We start from the raw sequence: 19,353 nt of genomic DNA, 5'->3' as shown, positions 1-19,353 counted from the left end.
AAAACTTGAACCAGAAAAAACAATGCGAAGATGTGTCTTTATAGGTTAAACTGAAGAAACCCAGCATGCGTAAACAGAATGGCAATTTCCATGTTTGTAGTCGTTTCCAATGTGTCATTTTCAAGATAAAACAAAGCATGCTATGAAATAAATGAGCTCCTTGCAGCCGCAAACATGCAAAGAACGGCCCTGACGTCGGTGATTTCACACCAAACGCCTGCCACTTCCTTTTTAATGCCAAGCCACAATGAAGATAAAATAACTCCAGAGGAGAATAAGTAGCGTATGTTTCAAATTCTGCTTCAAAACAGGAACCAGAGGGGGTGAAAAATGAAAAAAAACAACAACAAAAATAAAAAAAATCAACAGCAGTAGTTCATTTTTATGAACCGACGGATGCCAGATATGCCTTTACGGAATAAAATGTCCCATTATTTTTTATTTATTTATTTTATACACTTTATTAATCCCCGAGGGGAAATTTCTTCACTACAGCAGGGGGGCTCTCAGGGGGGAGCTGCTGCAGCTCCATGTCAATTCAAGCTGATTTCAAAAGCATCAGTTTTTTATGGTTTTTATATTTAGCAATAACATGTACTATTACTTTGGGAAAAAAAAAAAAAGCAGTGAAACGAGCAGAAAAACCTTCAGCCTGTTACTTCTAATTATTTAAAGGTTGATGTTACATCATCTTGATTTAACTGAAACTTGTTTCATTTTCCAAAACGATTGATGTTATTTTGGGGGCATACGTATGCATTTTCTCAAATATCAACTCACCTGATGGTCTGATGTGGTTTTATGATTGCATAAATACACTTTGCTTCCTCAACCATCGTGTTTTTCTTCGTCTAACGTGTTAACTGACCCGAGCGGTCGCTGTAAAGCAGCACCGACCTGAAACAAAGCTCCTAAATGAAATAAAAGAACACTTCATTAGAAACAGCAAAATATTTATTCACCAGTCAAAACATAAACTTCAAGATGTGAGATGTGAGGATTGAACTCCACACGGTGACGCATGCATGCCAAGACTCCCCGTTACCTGACGACGTCTGTCCCGAGGAAACTTTTAAGTGCAACAACAGAATGGCGTGTCCCGTACGCGCTGGTTTATGGAGGGTTTGTTAGGCCAGCGATGACAACAAAGTGACGGTGATCAGAGACGTACATCCTTTGAAATTTGACCCAAATTTACACATGTGAATTAGAGGGCGTGTTATTCGCTGAACATAAATAGTCACGTGTTGGGAGGAGAGCTTGCAGCATTCATGCAAGATGATCTGTGTTTTTGGTACATCTTTATGAGGGAGTGGGACGTTGCAGGAAGGACGCAGAGTTTGTCCAAACTTCTTCCTCAGTACCGAGCGGGTGAAAAAAAAAAAAAATAATAAAAGGGGGTGGTGGCCGTGGTTGTTGTGGGTTATCAGTTCTCGAGGAAAGCCACGTAGTCAGTGAGTCTGGCCAACTGCTGCTCATTTGGAACCAACGAGACAGGGGGAGGATCTGTTGAGAGATGAGAGGAGAGGGGAGAGAGGAGAAGTTGAGTCAGAGGGGGATTCCTCATCGTGCCAAGCTCAATCGATCTTTTTACATTTCGCTGGTGTAAACTCTGCAGCTACAGGCCACGTGTTGCAAATCAGAGACTCGGCGGGGCGCGGGGGCCTCGAGTAAACCACACCGTCTACATCTGCATGTGAGCTCAGCGCCTCCTTCCCCCCCGCTTAACAACACCACCTGCGGAGTCTGCCCATGTGGCCGCGAGACGTTTTGCCTGGAGGCGATTACAGCACGTTACATTCATCCTGACCGGAATGACTTCCTGTGCGAGATCCACTCTGCAAACAGAAATCACCTAAACAGTTTCAGTGACGTGCACAGAAAGGGGGGAAAAAAAAAAAAAAAAAAAAAAAAGGGAGACAACTGGGGATTAATGGTGAGCAGCTACATGTGCACAGCAGATGTTTCAGCAATGCAAAAAGGTCCGATGATTACAGACAGCAGCCGTTTCCTCGTATAGCTGTATAAATCAACAGGTCTCTCGTACATGCGCTCAAATCAGACGGATCCATCCGTGTCCCTCTGACTTAAAGACAAGTGATGATGTCATATAAATTCTTACAAAAAAAAAATCAAAAAAGAGAGCACGGGAGGAGAAAAGAAATGGGAGCAGGAAAGATTTGGAAATATGGACGAAGAGATTCCAGAAATAGGACATCAGTCTTTCCCTGAGATTGACATGTCTCGTAAATCAGGGCAGCATTTTTATTTCCGTCTCATAGAATCGAAGAGGAAGGGAAGCAGGGAGGTGGGAGCGGGGTTAGCTGGGAAAAGAGAACCTCCAGAGTATTGGGAGCTGATATTGGGTACGGGTCAACAGAGCAATACTGCCACCTACCTGGCTTTTTGGGCATCACCATCCTGGTTGCGGGGTCTGCCTGCCAGCCTTGGCTCACCACACCTTTTGTCACAAAGAAAACAGCCTCGTCAGCGGATGTATGAATGGTAATTCGATGGAAATGAAAAGCACTACGGGAGTACCGCCGGACAACAACGCTTATTATTACCAGAGATCTCCCATCGTTTGGATTCTTTACGCACAATGACAGTGATGCTGAGGTATTTCCTGCGAGGAGGGAGATCCAGTCTTACCCTTTACTGCCTCCTCCACAGAGTAGCCCACGAAGGCAGCGAAATCATCGGCGGCGATGGAAGTGTACGCCTGGGCCACGAGACTGTACGCCCTCTGCCGCGTGCTCTCTGCAAAGACAATCGATATCAGATAGGCGCACACGGGAGTGCATGCGAGCTAAATTGTGCGCTCTGGTCCTGTTTAAAGAGCGTGCAGTCCACAGGCAGCGTGCAGCAACTCGCCGTGACCTTCCAGAGGCAGGAAGAGCATTTAAACACGGTATTCGAGCGTCGCGTCTCATGTAGACGGAGCAGCTTAACGAGCAACAGCGCTGTAAATACCGATGACTCGACAGTGACTTACACATTTACAGTGGAGCCGGCGACGATCGCCAGCAATCGCAGTCGAGTGTGTTTCGGTCAAATGTCGAGTGAGAGCCGGATGTTTGAATGGAACGGTTTTCTTTTTCTATTTTGGGCTTATCCTGCAAATCATGCAAACTTTTCATCTTAATGATTGATCGTGTTTAATCTGTGTGTTTGACAAGTCGCTCCCGCTCTCCCCCCAAAAACGAGCTCAGGTTCACATGCAGCTGCAGCTCTAACAGGAGCCGCTCCGGGGCCGGAAATAAAACAAAGCAACTCAAACTCCGGGTTGTCTGCCTCTACTTGCTTTGACCATCTGGGTTTGCTTGAAATGAAATGGCGCGGTTTCTTGTTTGGGAATGTTTGATTTGACCGAGTTGACCGTTATGAGCTAAAAGAAATTCGGTAATGAAGAATACTTAACAAAAGATCTCACTAAATGAAGCAGGCTCGGGACAAATCGTGGGCGTTATATGCGGTGAAGTGCTTATGAGCAGGCGGAGAGCTTCAGCTTGCCCACTGCCCAGGCGGCCCGTTCTACCTGGCCCGATCCGACGTGCTGCTGTGATAGTGGAGATTAGTCTAAGAGTGACGGTGGCCTCAACAACGTGTATCTGCTCCTGCAGCTATCACGTAAATGCCTCAGGGTTTATGGCCTTTGGTGTTTTATAGCCTAGCAACAGGTGATGTGTTGCAGCAGTAACAATAACAAGCGGGATAAGAAAGGACAGCCGTGGAGGGGAAAATCGGAGATTTGTCAGGAGCGCTGATGTCCAAGGAACTTCCTGTCCTCCACGTGATTGAAGTTGTTTATAAAGACGCGGAGTGGGAGATGATATCTAGTTGGAAAAGGAATTCAACACTGGGTTTATGTATCAGCTATGTTGAAGGCACTTTACTTTCATTCTGTGAAGGAGTTAATCAGAGTTTTGCCTGTAAAGTAATATCTGCAGTTTTAACTTAAACACGACGGTAATTAAAACCGACTATTAAAAAAAAAAAAAGGTGTGTTCACAGATGTTTTGTTCCTTTGGTGTGTCACCATTAACGGATGACTGAGGAACCTGACCGAGGTGTTTTCCCATCTCTGGTCAATATATAATTAGCACGTGTTAAAAGTGAACCATCTATCACAGCTCATAAAAGAGCTTCGTGTGCTGGAACAACCTTCCTGCACCTGACTGCAGATTAGTTTTCTCCCAACCCAGAATAAGCGGGTCCATCCGCGGGGGGCTTTTTTGTAACCCGGTCCCCAGGAAGAGGAGTATTTTTACCATGGCCTCTTGACCGCTCAGTGGTGACTTGTGTGGCAACTGGACCGGCCTTTCTTAGCTTGACCCTCTTGACACTTCAGAGTCGGGTTGGAGGCTGCTGAGCAAGCCGACCGGGAGTGGGAGTTCTTATGGAGAAACAGGACCTGGCCTGTCCTTCCCTGACAATCTATTCCGGGGCGGTATCATTTCTCACCCTCTCACCTGCTAAAAATAGCCCCTCACTTTTCACCAGCAAAGGCAAAGCAGACAGGACGTGGCAAGGACTTTTATTTTTAAGTACAGTCTATCGGCCGAGTGAGAGCAGCAACAGGCTGGGAAACATTTGGATGGAAGCAAGAGTTCATCAGGTTTTCTTCCTGTTTGTGTCCCCTTGATTTAAAAATCACGTTTTTATATTCAACCTAGCAATAAAGCAAGCCGGCGCTTAACTTCATGCAGCTTTATTCCATGTACCAGTAAAGACAGATTTGGCGTTTACAGGTTGATCATCTGATCACCAATTAAACACAAACAGACAAAGTGAGATAAGAAATCTACGAAAACAACTATTTCCATAAGCTACATATGAAGAAGAAAAAATAAATGTGCATTCTTCAGACGTTCTGTTATTACATTTCTCCCGACTTATTTTCCATTTAACTGAAGTACAAAAGTATAAAAAGACATCAAGAAAATGTACGAATGACGTTGGAAATCAAATATTGCACTGAAAGTAAGGGCAGTCATTTCAGTCCACGTCCACCGACCCTAACCTCATATTTCATTCAACATCAAATCCAGAGTCCTTCTGATCAACACCTCCGTATTTCCAAAAACCTTCAAAAGCACTTTAAAATAGTCAAGCCCGTAACTACTTCGGTTTTCGTTATTCCTCCTCCTCCTCCTCTTCCTCCTCTTCTTCTGCATCCTCAAATTCATCTTCATCGGCCACTCCAAAGGCCATTTTTGAAAGGACTGCTTCGGCATGCTCTGTTGACAAAGTGAAGTGGTCCATCTTCTCGAAGCCCGGCTCCGGCCTGTCTTCTCCCAGCGCGGACTTGGCTGCGTCTTTGGTCTTTGTGATGAGGCCCTTGGAAGCCAACAGGAACTCGGCGGCTCCCCCCTGCTCCAAAGCCCTCACGGCCGAATCCGTCAGCACCGTACTGGCCTGCAGTCGTTCGCCGTAACGCTGAGCCAGCGCCCGCAGAGCCGCCACCTTTTTGTCTTGCTCTTTCCCGATCTGCTCGAGTAGAATGCCCTTGCGCTCCTCGAGGACGGCGTACAGCAGATCGAAGCGTTCAGACAGCCCTTGTTTAGCGCGCTGAGCGTTCTCCTGCACGGCACGGCAGGCGTCGTCCATCTGATTGAGCAGAGCCTGCAGGCGCCCGTTGCTGGCCACCAGGGTGTCGATAGCGTTACTCAGTTCACCCTTCTGGGCCTGGTAAATACTCGGTAGAGCTGCCACCTCGCAGTCCTTATGCTGGCCGAACACTTTGCACATGGAGCAGGTGGGTACCTGGCAGGTCACGCAATATATGTTGATTCTCTCGTCCTCGTGTTCTTGGCACATCGGTTCTTTGCTTTCCTTAGGCTTCAGGGTGGTTTCTGTGTTTCCGCTGTTGCTGCCTTCTTGCTGCTGCTTATAGATGTCGATGATGTTCTCCACCAACAGGTTGCGCTGGAGCCCGTGCACACCGTGGCGGTCGAGCACGACCTCAAACCGGCAGGTTGGACAGCGAAAGACGCCACCGGAAAAGCGGTAGGGGTTGCGCGAATCGTAGAGGTCACTGGCACAACTACGGCACAGGTTGTGCTGGCAGGGCAGGATGACCACAGGTTTGGTGAACATGTCCAGGCAGATGGGGCAGCTCAGCTGTTTCTCAAGACTATCCATGGGGCTGGGAGGCCGAACCACAGATCCTGATCTCTGGACGTCCATTACGGAAAAGTCTCTGCCTTAACTTTGACGAGCAAGTTTTCAATTTCCACAAGGAGAAAACTAAACGTTTTAACTAAACTGAGGAGCAGACTCTGAGGTCTTATCTTCAGTCTGTGCTGTTACTTGTGAAATGCTGATATCTATTCTGGTTGCGAGCTAGCAGCTCTGTCCTTTATACCAGCCCCTCACAGCTGGTGACACCTGATCCACTCCACCAACGAGAGCACACATTCCTGGCCTGGGATCTTTTCACAGAAATGGCCCCCTCCTACCCGGTGCAGCATGTGTCACATGTCCCAGTGGGCACTGTGTCCCCTTGAGCAGTCACAGGGACAAACAGGGTCCATGTGACTGTCTCAAAGGAACTCCAACCTGGGAGAAGGGGCTCTGTCTGATTTGTAAACAAGTCACTGTCAACATCCTGTTTTTCCATTATTTTCTCTGGATTTGTTGTCATGTGCCTGGTTTGTTATTTAACTGACCTGTTTTGTTTGGTGCAGTAAACAGAGTGACTTTTAACTGAAGTTGATTTCAATCAACTGACCATAAAACTAATCATCTGACCTGTTAATATCTTTTTTTTGATTCCCAGATTATAGAAAGTTTAACTTTTTAAAAATAAAAAAAACACCAAACATTTGTTAGTAAATTATTTCCAAATGTCGCAATTTAGTCGCTTGTGTTTCTTTTGTGTCTCTTTTTAAATTAAATATATTACCTGGGATGTTGGGACGTTTGGCTTTTTATATAGTGGCTCTTAAGATAAGACTGCAAAATGTTATTTTAACACAAACAATAGCAACATGATGTTCTCAACAGTCTATAGAAAGTTGACCTACAGTAAAGACCACTTCACCGGCTAAAATTTTGAAGTAGTTATTGTTATGACCTTCTGTAAAACTGCTTTGCTAAAAATGTTTTGATTAAACTGTATTCCTTTCGATTCAAACTCTCATTATGCACAACATCCTCCATGCTGTTACTGTCCGTGGTGACTTAAGTGTCTTCTGACATCCTGTACGTCAGCATCAATAGAAGATCAACACGAAGTGCCGTAAACACGAGGGAGAAGCTATTCTTGAACTCTTGCACAACAGAACCATCACATGGTACCAACGCCACAACAATTGTGAGCATGAGGGCAAAAATGTTAAGTAAGGATGTTTCCACAAAATTATTTCAATGTAAGAACAAATCAAATAAACAGAAATATTAAAATATTTCACTGTTTTCTCCTGATCAGAAAGTGTCATGTATGTATGTAAATACATAAACTGAAGTTCTGAGTATTGTGTTATATCCATTTGAACTACCCTTCATGATTCTGATAAGTCATAAAGTTGGATTTGCTGATACATTTTCCAGCATGTTTTACTTCCCAATGATAAATTGCATCATGCTGTGCTTAAGCTGGTGCCCCCTGCTGACTGTAATTCTTAAATCATGCAGAGATAATCTAAATATTGAATTCACACCAATGTCCCCACAGGAATTCTTGTCACTTTTCCCAGAGCGAGATGTGCGAGTCATATAATCGTTACTTGCAATTGGTATAAATCTTTAGGATACATCAAAGTGATGGGAGTGAAAGGTCAGATGGGGCATGTTTATTTGTTGTTACCTCGAAGGGCCTCCATGACTGGAAGGATATTCTCTGTCCATTGGAAAGCTGCGATGGCTGTGTAGATCCCTGGAAAGTCTCTCTGCCAAATGCGCTGGCCAACAGCCCAAATAGCTGTTAATTCAGGGTTAGCCTGTATGCAACAACAGAAAAGCACTTGAAAAACCTTCAGTATGCAACACTTGACAAGGCAGTGGTTTGAGTGCTACTGAGAAGAGGATTCACGCCCAAATACTTCGGATAATGACGGACAGTGGTGACATTTTGAAGTATCTTGTCTATTTTAAAATGCGATTGAAAAAACAGATTGAGTTGTGTTCATGCAAGATGAAGCTTGTGTTTCTACAATCTGGGCATTTTACAAGGAGACATGACTGGATTGGCACTAACTATATTATATTCCTTCACAGCTGTCATGGAGGACATCATTTTTTTCAAGCGTTCAAGATGCCAATTATGTTTCTAACTAGTTACTATTTATCTAATATTGAGCGAAAATGGTTGTAAAGGGGTAAAAATGGCATGTATTCAGTATTAAATAGGATTAGGAGTATAGGAATAGGATTAATTTAACATAATAGCATATAGCCTATCTTGGACATCCTCCATTGTTTGTGTTTCAAACTCCTCTACGTTACCTACTGTCAAGTCATGTGTATACGAGTCCAAATTAAAAAAAAAACCGTTCCAGATTGTAATTATCATCTGGTGCAGCACAAAAGCCATGTTGAGCATCAAATTAACTAAATGCCTTTTCCCTTCTTTAGCAAAGTTAGTCTTTAAGGCTTTTGGGGTGTTGTTTGTTTATCCGCTCTAACTCTATCATTTTTGGAGAATTTGTGCACAGATATGGTAATAAAAATGGTCAACAATTATATAAAAGAACATAACATTTACTGTGGGGGAGGACCCCCCGAAACACCCACCAAATAGGTGCCATGTTTTCCACAAACTTGGGAAAAAAAAACCCCACTCCTTTCAAACTGGTAAACATTTTAACTTGTGTAGAGAGCAGCATGAGCAGGATAACTACAGGACATATGTTGCACTAAAATGGATTTCTGCTCTACATTAGCAAGTGTTTACATGTGTTTTTTGTTTTTTTTAACGTGCTTACCGATTTTATTGCTTGGGGAATCCTCTTCCATAGATACCTGGCATTATTCCTGTTGAACCGACGTCAACGCAAGTTAGCCAATACGTTAAGTAAAAATGTCGACGCACGCAGAAAAAAAATACAAAGCAGTAAGCCGTGACATAACTGATCAAACACGAGCCACCAAATGTAGTTTTCCACATATAACTCGTGTATTATTTGTAATAATCAGTGATGGTCCATCCGGGCAGAAAACATACTTTTTGCATAGTGAAATGAGAATCCAGCTGATTCCCCCCCACCCTCCCCTCCTCCACCCTTAAACCAAACAAAGAAACTGTGAGCTGCAGAGTTAAAGACTCACAGTTGACTTACATGTCGTTGTGAAGTAAATAGAGCACCAGCAGCTGAGCGTAGACCTGAGGTGTCGCGACGCCCCCTGGCGCCTGTTGGGGAGAAATGCAGGTGTAACGTTGACGTTTAGAAGTAAAGCGAGGCGAGTTTACTTGTATTGTACATTTCAACAACAACAACAACAACAAGACAAACACACAAACACAGGCTCCAAGTTGCATCCTCAGATCTGGTTTCAGTGAACGACACCAAACAGAAAAGTCTTCGGTGTTGATGTGAAGCAGCTGAGAGTCTCTGCAGCTTCCCGGGAAACACCGCGGGACGCGTATATTCTCTCTAGTGTCCCACTGGACGACGACAACCGCGAGCCTGAAGCAGACAGTGACGCGTCGCAGTTGGTGTCCCTATCGTGGACATGTTCTGGTGTCGTTGCTGCAGATCTGGTCTGTTAACGAGCCGAGCTGCTGAGTTCAGCTCACAGCAGGGAGACCGGCCATCTTCTTAGCCACGACGCTTAGCCTTCACTGCTCGCGCACTAAAACGGTCCGTTGTCAACGTTACCGCCACGCAGACTGTTGATGACACACGATATCATCCATTTTTTTGTGTGTGTTATTCGGTGCTTACCTCGAGTTCTTGAGCTTCGCACTGCTCTAATAATTTATCGAAATTTTCTTCCATAATTACAGCAATCGGCATGATGATGCCTGGTTGTTGCACCGGAAACAACTTCTTCTTCTGTGTGTTTTGCGGGATAGTAGGAGACCAGGGGCGCTGCTGCCCCCAGCTGGATGAAGCGAAGCACTACACCGCAACGCAGCCGAGCGAAATACCATGAATTTGAATGAAATAAATTAGGCAGATTTCGATGATCATCAAATTAACAAAATTAGTTTTTTAAAAAAACAACAACAACAGGAGGAATAATGTCATTTTTAATATAAAAGGTTGACAAAATAAAGTCTGCTTTCATATACCCAGGAAATGTATCTTGCATGTATTTTTTATATTTGCTGTATTTTTCATCTTTACTGTGATGTCCAAATCATCAAAACTTTGTAAATTAGCCTTTTAATCTGATGGCAAGGTGTTTTAAAAATACCTCAGGCCATTGTTACAAAGGAAATTTTAAAAAAAGTCTACGTCAGTTTTGCAACAGTTCAACTAGTTGTCACTTATAAAAGTGTTTCCAGCTGTATTTTTTAACCTTTTAAAAATAGAAAACAGTAAGTTTAGTTCAATACTTTAATTTTCTATTTTATCAGGGAAATAATCTAACTTTTTTAAGAATTCAATCTGGTCTCACTGAACTCCACAGTGATGAGGAAGACTGCCTTTCTCCTTAGATTCACTAATGATCCTCTACTTCCTGCCAATGTCAGAGATGTCAGAATTTTACATCTTTTTCATCTTTCCATTTCCTTTTGTGCTTTTGACTACTTACCTTTTATTCCCTGTGCCTCTAAAAAAAGAAGAAGCTTGGCAACAGGTCTAACGTGCCTTCTCTATTTTGACAGATTTCTTTTTGTTATTGTCAATATGGAGAATATGGAGTACTGAAATGTGGAAAAAGCTTTGCAGTTTGCAACAGCCTCTTCCAAATGATTCAAAGTCAAATGAAATCGTAATATTGTACAGTAAAATGTCAAATCTTCAAAAAGATAGTGAATTGTGTACAATAAAGTATAAAAACATAACATACACTTTGGATAATGAGCAGACTATCGAACCAGACGCGTCCCCAAAAACACGGCTTATTTTCTAATTAATTACAGGATTATCTTCAGATGGACCGCCAGACAACTAATAAGAAGGAGCGACTTTAGTCAACAACACTGTAGTAACTAGTGGAAAAAAATGTATTGACTTCAAACTTCATGAGACAAGATGAATGGGAGTCTATGGGGCCTAAGGCTTTTGGAGCAAACCTCTAGTGGCACTCGGTGGTATTGCAGCTGAAAGCACTTTCACATCAACCTCATTTTTCAGATCCGGAAATTACATCCACTTTTATATTCAGTCTGTGTATCTATAACCCAAATACTGTCAAACTAAGAGGGTCTGCGCTACCATTGACCTGCTGCTCCGACTCCAATGGTGAGCCTTGTGTCCTCTGCATCGCAGCTAGCCCCTTCTGACGCACTCGCATCCTCGTGGCTGGGTCTCTCCTCCTCTCTGCCGCAGCTTTTTCTGATAGAGGATGCTTTACATTGGTCTTTTATACGAGCTACCAAACAGACATCACAGTTAAAGCTAGGTGTTATCTGTTAGCGGCTAAGTGGTGATGTTTAGGCCGGCAAAATGAATGATTCACCAAACTCTCAAAAAATACTCTCCACCCTTGTGGCAGGTGGGGCTGCACTTGTTGTAGCTACATCTTCCTCTTCAATATCTTTTTTTTAGTTACCTTGCAAATTTGGTATATTTTTTTCTCTCGGCTTTAGAGGCGTGGCCGACGTATTCTTCACGTTACAGTTGCTTGACCATTTTTACATTATAGACAGGGGAACGTAAAACTGCTTTCAACCAATATGTTGAGGAAAATTAGTAAGATTGAAATAATAATAGTAATACAAATAATAATAATGATAGTAGTAGTACCAAATAACAAGCATTGGACTAACATACTATATACAGTTTCTCCACAAATGTATATTTTTGCTTCCCCCCCTTTGATTACTTGACAAGCAGAGAAAAGCAAAGCAAACTAAAACTAAAATATCTAATAGTGATAATATAAGCACGGATAATTTGCAAAAGCAATCCTTGTACAAACTTCACAATCGCAATTTTCCTCAAAAAGAAGTCAGGTTTTAAATGAATGTCTTTCGCATTGCAGAGGCAATGTGTTGGCATTATAATACAAATAATGCAGCTCAGTGGTCCTTAGACCAAGCACCTGATGCACAAATATTCAATTATAACTCCTCAAAGGAAAAAGATGAATTCCATTGAAAAAGAGACTGTAATTCTGTCATACATGATTCTGCAATGACTTAAGTCCCCACTTGTGAGCAGCAGTGGTCACTTTTGTGGTGTACAAGGATTTTTACAAAGCACTGGAGTTATTGGACCTTCCTGTGTCACAGAATTGCTCCTATTGGCTCATTTTATAGAGCAGTGAGTGGGTTGAAGGCCCAAACATATTTCTGCTCTGCTGCTCCATTATGATCAATCCAGACCTTTCAGATTGTCTGCCTAACATTTTGAAAGTTTTTGTTTGCCACTGATTTTTAATTAATTCAAATTCATATTATTTTTTTTTTTATTATTTCATGTCCCCGTCCACTTTGAGCTTATTTTTAGCTTCTTATATTTCATTTGTATTTGGCATTTCTTTTATGTCTTTTTATGTCTTTGAATTGCCTGATCTTGTGTAAAAATTGTAATACTGTTCACATTTTTCCAAGAAAAAAACCAACATGAATTTATATATTTATTAGCAATTACACAATCCAGTCCCACATATTAATGCAACCTTCATCTATAGATAAAATGGAGCCCTCATCTTATGCTCAAACTAAAACATCCACATATGATAAACCCAGAAGAGTGTTTCTACAAGATGGTACCTTGGTGCTCTTGTCATATCCTCAATAATTAAAGCATTTGGAGACCAGACTCCCTGTTATGATATCGGCTATTGGAGAGGATCAGAAGAATGCAAAGCAGTGGTGTTAATAGTTTAAAAATGCTGAAAGAGAATCCCTTAAACACATGAATGAATCACATTTGACCAGAGGAAGAATGTCAGAACATCTTTTCTTCTTTTTCAAGTCTGGAGTGATGAAATAGAATATAAATAATAATAAATAAAACCAGTATGTGAAGTACAGACTTTATTGACGTAGCTTCTCTGCTGTAAATCTATCTCAGTGTTTAGCTTTGTAGATAAAACTCAGTTCATAAGGACTCTTGATGTTTCCAATTCTTTATATCAAATTGTCCCCTCCAGACCTTCAGGGAACTCTCACCTTACAGAACCTCTCTGGTTTGCTTTGTTCACGCCTTTGTGTGTTTTTCAAAGAGGGAGAATTTGAGAAAAATGCTAATTTTCTTCAACAGTTAATCTGAAACAACCAGCTAAATGTTGAACAGTTCACAAGAACATTTTCAAAGAAAAAAATAAGTAACTCTGATTTCCAAGAGAAAAGACACTCTGCTTTAGACTTGATACGGAATGCTTTTATCTCCACCTGCTTACTATATATAGCTGAAAAAGTGTGGGTGCTTTGATCTTTGAATTTTAGCTTGATGACACTGAACACATGACTGAGGCTTTGGTATAGAAGTTGTGTTGTGATGGGTCTCTTTACCTCCATTTAACTAGTAAACAAATAATAAATAATGGTGTCTCAGAATTTCCAAATTATTGTTGTGTCCGCTTTTATCAGATACGCATCTTGGTAAGAGCCACTCGACTGAATAAAGAGAAACAACAGTCAAGGTCAGTCAGTCCTGAGAATTTCAAGAAAGTTTCTTCAAGTGCAAAAAACCATCAAAGTCTGTGATGAGGACTGCCTCCGGAAATGAAGATCAAGAGTTTCCTCTGCGGAGGAGGAGAAGCTCATTAGAGTTCCCAGCCTCAGAAATCAACAGCAGCTCAGATTAGAGAGCCTTCAGCGATGCTTCCCAGAGTTCAAGCAGCAGACACATTTCAACATCAGCTGCTGAGGAGGAATTCATGGTGGAACTGCTGCAAAGAGACGTTGACTGACGAGGACCAAGAAGAAGAAGAAAACTGCTGGGACCAAGCAACACAAGGAATGGAAGATAGACAAGTGGAAATCTGGACTTTGGTTTGATGAGTCCAGCTGCTGAGAAGGTCAACATATGGAGTGGTTCTCAAAGACAAGCATGGATGAGGAGGGGGTGGTTGACACACTTTGCAACCTGGTATGAGCTTAACAGCACCGTCACAATTTTTTCTGCAGGACAATGAGCCAAAAGACCTCCAGGCTGTGTATGCTCCATTTGACCGAGAATTAGAAAGATGGAGGGAATCATCAGATGACCTGACCTCCACCACCCCCGCCCTAAACCCAGCAGAGATGGGTTGGGATGAGATGAAGGAGAAGCAGCCAACGAGTGATCACAAAATGTAGACATTTTTCAATGCTTCAGTTTAAAAGTTAGTTTTTTCACATGCAAACTTAGGGGAATTAAATGCACAATGGGGGAAGGTGCTCACTGTTAAAAGAGATACTAAAATACCTCGGTAAATACAAGTATAATCTTGGCTGAAGGACAACATGAGAAGTACATGTTCAAACAATCAATATGCAAAAACTGATTCATATAACATTTTAATTCATTTTTCCTTGCTTTTATATGATCATTTCTTTGTTTAAATGAATAAAGGACACCAACTCATTTGGGTTATTGTGCTTCCTCTTCTCTTTACTGGCTCTGAAACAGAACCTTCATTGCATTCCAATATCCATACCACCATTTAGTATGCCAAAAAAACAATTAGTATGTCCCAATATATAGTATGTTAAACGTAGTATGCCAAAAGTACCAGGAAGTTCTACAACAGCCGGTCCGATTTTGCAGTCTGCAGGTTAGCATGCTACTTGAGCTGTTTTGACCCACAGTCCTCTGCAGCGGAAGAAACGTCACATCGACTGTGCCTCCGAGGCAGTTCCAAAAGGAAGAAGATGTGGTAGTAGTAGGAGGCATTAAATGGAAGCGAACTCATTCCAAATCGGATCCTTTTTCTTTTTACTATAAATGTTGCGATATGGCCAAGAGGGTCAAAGTTAAAGGCGCATTTTTATGATGATGTAGTATGTCCCAATTGTATACATACTACGTGCTAGAGTACATACTTTTTAAGGGTAGCTGTAGTACGTACTACAAATAAAAAGGGAATAGTATGCGATTTGGAACACAGGTTTCTACAACACAGACCTTTCCAGCTCATTCATCCATCTTCCCTTAACGCAGACAATCTTTTTTGAACGCCTTTATTTCTCCTCAAAAGTAAAGTTTGACCATGAAAGTCCATCCATTGACTTTTCAGCCAAATACCTTTACGCTTTCAGCTTGGCAGCTTTGTTAGCAGATATTGTCAAAGCCTAAATAATCCTTTGCATTGGCTCTACTTCTGCTCCCGTTGCTTCATTCAGCTGTATGAATCCTTCACTCTTGACTGTCGGTCCCTGCAGACCAGAATGAGCTCTGTGTTTCGACAAAGTGAAATATTTGTTTGCATAAAATCAGGTCAAGCTGCATGTTGTCACTTTGCATCCGGCATCCAGGTCATCTGAGTCTCAGTCGTGTTGCTGTAGCCGGTGTTCCCTGTGGAGGATCTAAGGCTTCTGCTCCACCTGTTCCCGTGTTTAGCGCTAAATATGTTTTCTCAGGCAATTCCTACTCGGTTTGATGAGTGGAATAAGAAAAGGGAAAACAGCAGAGAGGACAAACAACGTCCAGCAAGAGGACATGAATTTGAGATATGAGCAAAATGTTTTGTTGTTTTTGATGTGTGAATGCATGACTGCTCATGACTTTATTTGAAAATACAGTGTTGTTTGTGTTTCAATGGCTGAGGCCAAGTTACATCCCTAAATCATTCTTTCGTCTTTTTTAATCTAAGTTTATACCTCAAAATGTACTTAATCATAGTTGAAGGTGTTTTATTAAGTGTTTTCATTTGAATTAATCAGACATGAATGTTCTCTTTTCACTTTCTTGAGGTCTTCAACTACTTTCACCTAAAGGTAAGATCACCTTTAACCATCAGAAGAGTGAATGATCCCATACCTCAGAGGATATAAGAATACTGATTTTTGAAGCTATGGGATGCACCACGGTTGGCTGCGGACTGGAACCTCATCAAACCAATTCTTCTATTTTTCCAGTTAGTTTTTTATTGCGCAATTTTTTTCAATATTTTACCATTCATCCAAAATCTGGGTTGCTTTCATCGAAGGTTCCTCCAGGGAGATCCCAGGGCATGCCGGCCTGACAGGATGTGTTAACACTTTGCAATGTTCTCGATCTATCTCATGTTCTCTTTATACTGGATATGAGTGGTCAGCACTTTTAAGTCAAGAGACGTGTCACCTAGTTGAACTGCTGAGAAGTTGTATGGATGTGATCGCCGTAAGTGGAGTCAGGTTGATTAAGGTTAGGAAAAAAATTGTGTTTCAGTTCAAATGGTGAAAACATAACTTCTCACTGCAGTCAACAGACCAGACTGAGAACTTAAAATCCTGGGGGGGGGGGGGGGATTTACGTTTTTACTTCTGCTTAATGAAAATTGTAAATTAGAGAGTAAAGAACAGCCTTAAAACAATGAGTCAGTGGCACTGATGTTAGTGAGCCTGTTCTAAAAATGTCCAACTGCCAACCTACGAAATCTGATGCAACAGAAATGAAGCACAACAATGCTACACCCATCTTAAGGAGAGTAGTACTGAGCGACCTGGGCAACCCTCTAAAAACAGACACAGCATGTTGGATGGACCAGTGACCTCCAGGATGGAAAGCATTAACTCACTGTGGAGTTTTTCGGTATCTCACAAAGACCAAAATGTTTCCCTAAGCTGAACTTGACAGGCGCTGTGCTTAAACACACACATACATTCTTAATTAGGTGTCTATGAGCAGACATTAAATTGCTACAAACAGCCTTTGCAGATTTGAGTCGCTAATTGCCAACATGCACATTACAGCAACAAAGACGATTACATGAAAAGTGAACAAGCAAACAAAGTCCCTCATTTACAGGTGTACAGCTATTATAAACCTCCACAGAATTAATTAGACTACAAATACGTTCAAAAAACTAGCCAACTTTGTTGACTTTTAAAACATATTTGCTGATGCACATGAACAATATATAAACACAAGTTTGATACCGTGACACAAAATTGTTGAGGCAGTATCCTGATCTGATGCCTGAATAGTCTAACCTTGTTCATTTCAGTTCAATGGAGCAGCAGTTGTACTTCGAGGTTTCTATGGATATTCAACCTCCACACGTAGTCCCCAGTCAATACGACTGTAAAGCTACGGAGGAAAAGGTATTGCACAAAGCAACTGTCAATTTTACACACATTCCCCTGACAGGAGCTAAAGATACTTCAAACTCCTTCATTTGGGGCACCTTTTATTATCTAAAAGAATGCAATCAACCATATTCTAGTACCGATGCCTCAGGCTGCTTGAACAGACCCTTTTACAAGGTGCTCCACGTTCATCTGCAACAACCATAGATTGTATATAAAAGTGGACGTAGCTTTCAGCTCTGAAAAATGAGGCTGATGCAGAAGTGCGTTTAATCTGCAATACCACCGAGTGCCACTAGACTAGAGGTTGGCTCCAAAAAGCCTCCAGCTCCACAGACTCCCATTCAACTAGTCTCATAAAATTCTCAGTCAATAAAATTACTCCACGAGTAATCTTGGTGTTGTTGGCTAAAAGCGATCCTTCTTATTAATTGTCTGGCCAGCCATCTGAAAATAATCCCGTCATTACTGAGAAAATCATTTTCAACAAGTCATTTTTTTTTGGGGGGGGGGGCATGTCAGTTTGATTGACAGGCCTGTAGTGCAGTCAGGATGCAGCTATCAGTGGGCGGGATAAAGTATTGCCAGGTTTCCAATCAGATCCATCGCTCGTTCTCCCCAGCTCGTCCAAATATGGTCACTACTGACTCCAAACCGCTCTGAACTAGCAAGATGTTGCTGGCCAAATTCTGAACTCAAGGCTTCATAACGGCCGTTACCAAACCAAAGGGTGACGTCACTGTTGGTTGCTGCTTGGCAATTACCCAAATGTTAAGGTCACATACTGGTGAAGCAAACACATATCCTACAAAAAAAACAAAAACAAAAAAATCCTGCATTAATGAGGTGCACATTGAAATCTTGGCCATTAAGAATCACGAACACAAAGAAAGCCACAACCTCAACACTGCACAACACCCTCTAAGAATAAACCAATGTTGGTATTTTTTATTAAAAAGTAATTTACCACTGAATAAAAAACATCCTTGCTTTCCACTTGTGTTTTGACATCTCACTCTACAACACAGAGTTGTACTCCAGAGTGTGTCAGTGCACCATTAAATCAACACTGGACGTGGTTGCAGGTTAAAAACAGAGCCCACTTTGCACCATGCCAAACTCCTCAGTCAGTGATGCTCGGTGTGTGAAACCAACTTTCATCCAGGAAAAACCATGAGCAAAGTTACTCTTTTAAGTAAGCTTTAACCTGGAAGACAGTTTCTTTCTCCTGAACCCATTGTGCTCGATAGCTGTATCAAGAAGTTTCCTTGAGCTTGTCATGACTTAGATCCAACAAGAAGCTACCACATATCACATTTCATCTGGGCACAATCCCAAACTCCTTTGATCCTGTGGTTTGTTATGTTCTCTCGCCAAGAACGGCACAGTTCATCGCCATTCAAGTTCTCTTATGTGGTGGAATTAACAGATGGTAGGCGGCGTGCGTCAAGATTTTTTCTGATACTCCCATTGGGGCTGGAAACATGAAATATTTCAGATTTGAAGGCGTGTGTGTGGTGAATAATGTCTGCCAGGTCTATGTAACTGCCCCCTTGAATCGCTCCTGTTTCTCAACACATGCATGCAAAACATGTGAAGTACTTCTCACCTCACAATTCACACTATTGTCACCTCAATCCTCATCACATTTTAATTTGGGGGATTTTTAGTGGAGTAAACCTCAATAAGAACAGGTTTCTTAAACTTAACCTGCATTTTAATGCCCTGACTAAATCTGTCTGCCAGCAAATCTAAGGCTTCTTAATTCACATTATGGTTCAATTCTTCACAACAACAAAAGTCAGTTTCTGAGGTGTTATGAGGCAAATATTGTTACTTTTGGATAAAGCTAAGAAGAAAGCAAATACTTTTTTTTTTCTTAAAATGTTGAACTGTTCTGTTTCCCTAAAGTGGAGAAGTAAGAAAAGGAAGAGGGACAAGAAGGAAAGATAAAAATAATTTTAAAGTTTCACACACGATATGTACACGCGTGCATCTACATATCGTACAGTGCATCTGGAAAGTATTCACAGCGCTTCACTTTTTCCACATTTTGTTATGTTACAGCCTTATTC

General features: G+C 41.8%; 2 protein-coding genes across 2 annotated transcripts; both read right to left on the bottom strand.

Annotated features, from left to right (window-relative positions):
- Positions 1-936: 936 nt before the first annotated feature.
- On the bottom strand, positions 937-9,999 carry cops8 (COP9 signalosome subunit 8). Its single transcript, XM_069698734.1, has 7 exons — positions 9,888-9,999; positions 9,282-9,352; positions 8,928-8,976; positions 7,811-7,943; positions 2,653-2,760; positions 2,399-2,461; positions 937-1,506 (listed from the first exon to the last, which is right to left on the bottom strand). Exons 1-7 carry the CDS (start codon positions 9,957-9,959, stop codon positions 1,427-1,429), a joined length of 576 nt encoding a protein of 191 aa, XP_069554835.1. The 5' UTR covers positions 9,960-9,999; the 3' UTR covers positions 937-1,426.
- Positions 4,696-6,527, bottom strand: trim63b (tripartite motif containing 63b). The gene has a single exon (XM_069698733.1). It carries the CDS (start codon positions 6,187-6,189, stop codon positions 5,137-5,139), a length of 1,053 nt encoding a protein of 350 aa, XP_069554834.1. The 5' UTR covers positions 6,190-6,527; the 3' UTR covers positions 4,696-5,136.
- Positions 10,000-19,353: the final 9,354 nt, after the last annotated feature.

The sequence above is a fragment of the Brachyistius frenatus genome, unplaced genomic scaffold (assembly GCF_029030835.1).
Source record: "Brachyistius frenatus isolate BFR_SWC_R1_liver_20210118 unplaced genomic scaffold, ASM2903083v1 Contig_28, whole genome shotgun sequence".
In the NCBI taxonomy this organism is placed as follows: Eukaryota; Metazoa; Chordata; class Actinopteri; family Embiotocidae; genus Brachyistius; species Brachyistius frenatus.
This window is presented reverse-complemented; position numbering and strand designations above follow the sequence as displayed.

Excerpts from the sequence above, each read along its gene's own strand:
- trim63b (XM_069698733.1), bottom strand. The coding sequence starts at position 6,189 with ATGGACGTCCAGAGATCAGGATCTGTGGTTCGGCCTCCCAGCCCCATG.
- cops8 (XM_069698734.1), bottom strand. The coding sequence starts at position 9,959 with ATGCCGATTGCTGTAATTATGGAAGAAAATTTCGATAAATTATTAGAG. Across the intron at positions 9,353-9,887 it reads GCGAAGCTCAAGAACTCGAG|GCGCCAGGGGGCGTCGCGAC; the intron begins GTAAGCACCGAA and ends TCTCCCCAACAG. Across the intron at positions 2,761-7,810 it reads AGTCATGGAGGCCCTTCGAG|AGAGCACGCGGCAGAGGGCG; the intron begins GTAACAACAAAT and ends TTGTCTTTGCAG.